At 43.5% G+C, this 3,232-nt stretch overlaps 1 protein-coding gene across 1 annotated transcript; it reads right to left on the reverse strand.

The window, feature by feature from the left end:
- Positions 1–1,969: 1,969 nt before the first annotated feature.
- Positions 1,970–2,938, reverse strand: LOC127042681 (olfactory receptor 11A1-like). The gene has a single exon (XM_050935949.1). The coding sequence runs from the start codon at positions 2,936–2,938 to the stop codon at positions 1,970–1,972; it is 969 nt and encodes a 322-aa protein (XP_050791906.1).
- Positions 2,939–3,232: the final 294 nt, after the last annotated feature.

Raw genomic sequence — 3,232 nt, forward strand, 5'->3', positions numbered from 1 at the left:
GAGTCCAGGTCAGCTGGTATAGGCCAGTCACACGTGTCTAACTGCAGACATTCTTCCTCTGCTCTGCCTCTCCATCCTGGTCTGAGAGGTCAGACCTAAATGTGCAGATCATCCATCCACCAGCTCCCTTGGCCCTATGGGAAGGCAGAAGAAAGACTCACTCATCGTTCCCTCCCATTTCCTTGGGCCTCAAATGGAAAGCTGCTTCTTGGCTTAGGGGGTTTAATCTACACTTGATTGAGATAAAAGCACTAATTTCCAAAGGACATGGTTACAGCAGAATCTCAGCTTTAATTTAAGAACACGTTTCTAGGTTTTTAAGTTATAGTGGAAAGCTCGAGGATGGCTCCCAAGTGTAACTGACACAGTGTTATTTGCCTGAGTGTGCAGAGAGCTGAGACAATAGCTCTCAGTGGGGAGAACTGCACTATTTATCTCAATGGAGTGTTGGACCCACTGGCCTTGGAGGGATGTGTGTGAGGCTGGGCCCACTGTGATCTTCACCTCCTTCTACACTCACAGTGTCCTGTGCTGAGATATGGTTGGTGGGGTCCTCTCAAGGTTACTGGGTCCAACACTCCATTGACATGAGTGGTGCAGTTCCCCCAGTTGAAAGCTATTATCTCAGGCTCTCTGCACACTCAGGCCAATATTGCTGTGTTGATTACATTTAAGACAGCTTCTCCCCTCCCCAAAGAGTGATTGTCTCAGTCTCTCCACTGACTCAGACAGGAGGTGCTGCATTGATTACACTCCAGTCAACTCCGTCCTTGGAGAGCTATTGTCTCAGGCTCTCTGCACACTCAGGTAGATATCACTGTCCCAGTTACACTTGAGATCCATTTTCAAGCTTTTCCTTGTATCTAAAAAAGACCTAGAAACTTCATCTAAAAAATACCTGGTCACGTGACTCCAGGAATTCAGACCATTTACTGCATATGTCTTAATTCAAATGTAGATCAATCTCCCAGCAAAACAGCAGCTTTCAGTCTGTGGCCTGAGGAAAGGATGAGTGAGCCTTTCTCCTGCCTTCCAAAGAGTCAAGGGAGCTGGTGGTGAATATATTACATCTAGAAATGGTTCATTTTTTTTATTTTGCACAATTATTTATTTTGGTGAAATATGCACTTTTTTTTTCCTGGCAATAAAAATGTTGTGGAAATTTTATATTCACAATGATTGGTGCCTACTTAAACCTCCATGGTGGGGAAAAATGTCTGGCCATCTCCAAGCCTGGTCCTTTTCCTTAACTGGACAACACAGGCTTGAGCTCCGTTTGGATACCCTATTGTGTCTTTAGAGGCATAAGATATCATTTGAAGCAACCAACCTGATGATAACATCATTCCTTATGTTTTATTTGTATGACATTCTCTGGCATTGATTACAAGCTTTTATTATGGAACACAGAGAAACAATATCTGGAAACAACATGGTTACAACAACACTGCAAACAGCAGAGAAACAATGTACAGCTGGGGTTACAGCCAGGGATTTGCTTTGATATTTAGTGGTTAGTGTCGCTTATATGACTTGTCAGCTCTGCGCATTCTCAGACGCCACATACACACCTCACCCAGTGTGAATGTTTAGTCACCCCAAAAGAGAAAAGACACCATCATCCTGTATGTGTCAATGCCGAACATGAGAGGCTGACAGAGCTGTCCACAACCTCACTTGCTTGTGCCTTCTGTTAAATGGACAAAGGGAGGGACCATAAAAGCTCAGTAGATCCAGGAAGATTATCTGCATTTATTTTTTTAAGATGTGTTCTGAGATTTTCAATGGGAGTTTTCAAATTAATTTCAGTAGAGGCTTTTTGACCAAATCACCCAGGAATCTTTTAAAACCTCGTGCTAAAGGCCAGAATTCCAAAGGTATTTTAGGTGCCTCATGGGAGTTTCAAAAGTATCTTGATTTCAAAATCCCACTTGGTGTTTAAACACCTTGAAAAATTGGCCCTTAGCTATTATCTACCCATCTCTACATTCTTTGTGAAAGCCACGTATTTAATGACTGCTTGGCTCAAGGCTTCCTTGAAGTCTCTGTTTCTCAGGCTGTAGATCAGAGGGTTTACCAGAGGAGTGAGGACTGTGTAGCAAAGAGAGAGCACTTTCTTTAGCACTCGTGGTGTATCACGTTTTGGGAGCATGTAGACAATCATTATGGTCCCATAGAAAATTGTCACCACAATTAGGTGAGAGGAGCAGGTGGAAAAGGCTTTCTGCCTCCCAGTGATGGAAGGGATTCTCAGGATAGTGGTGATGATACACACGTAGGATGTCAAGGTTAGTAGAAAAGGAGGTAGAGTGAATACACAGGCTAGGACAGAAAGCAACAATGCCATAAGGTGTGTGTCCCCGCAAGCAAGATTTACCAATAGGCCGGAATCACAGTAGAAATGGTCAATTTCATTCGGGCCACAGAATATGAACTGTGACATGAATAATATAAAGATGGTAATAGCCAAAGAACCATTGACCCATGACCCAGCAGCCAACAGGAGACAAAACCTGATATTCATCAGAACTGAATAGTGCAGGGGTTTACATATCGCTAAATACCGATCATAAGACATCACTGCTAGAAGACAGCATTCTGTACCTGCCAGAGAACCAAAGAAGAACAGTTGTGCAAGGCAGCCACTGACTGAAATGGTCCGATCCCCAGTCAGGAGACTGGCCAGCATCTTGGGCAGGGTGGTGGAGGTGTAGCAGGTTTCCAAGAAGGACAAGTTCCCGAGGAAGAAGTACATGGGGGTGTGAAGGTGCTGATCAGTCACAATTAGCACAAGAATGAGGACGTTGCCAGCCATGGTTGCAATGTAGAACACTAGAAACAGCAGGAAGAGAAGGATCTGCAACTCAGGGAGATCCCCAAATCCCAGGAAGATAAATTCTGTGATGGTCGTTTGATTTCTCCATTCTGTGTTGGCCATGGGTTGATATTAGGAACACAAAAAAACAACCAAACAAAAAAAACTTTGCCATCAAATCAGAAGAACACAGTGTTAACAGTTCATCAAGCATCATCAGTTAATTCCATAAAGATGCAAAATCTCCTTTCCCTCTCCTAGTGACCAGGTCTTACATGATTGTCTAAACTTAGACATTGGGGCATGTGTCTCATGCACACTGTGAGAGGAGCACTGGAAAATTATTTCTGTGTCTCTGCAGTGGAGGGGTTCTCAGGAAAATAATGATGATAGAGACAACAGATGTCAGAAGAGTTA

This window comes from Gopherus flavomarginatus, unplaced genomic scaffold (assembly GCF_025201925.1).
Source record: "Gopherus flavomarginatus isolate rGopFla2 unplaced genomic scaffold, rGopFla2.mat.asm mat_scaffold_90_arrow_ctg1, whole genome shotgun sequence".
NCBI lineage: Eukaryota > Metazoa > Chordata > Testudines > Testudinidae > Gopherus > Gopherus flavomarginatus.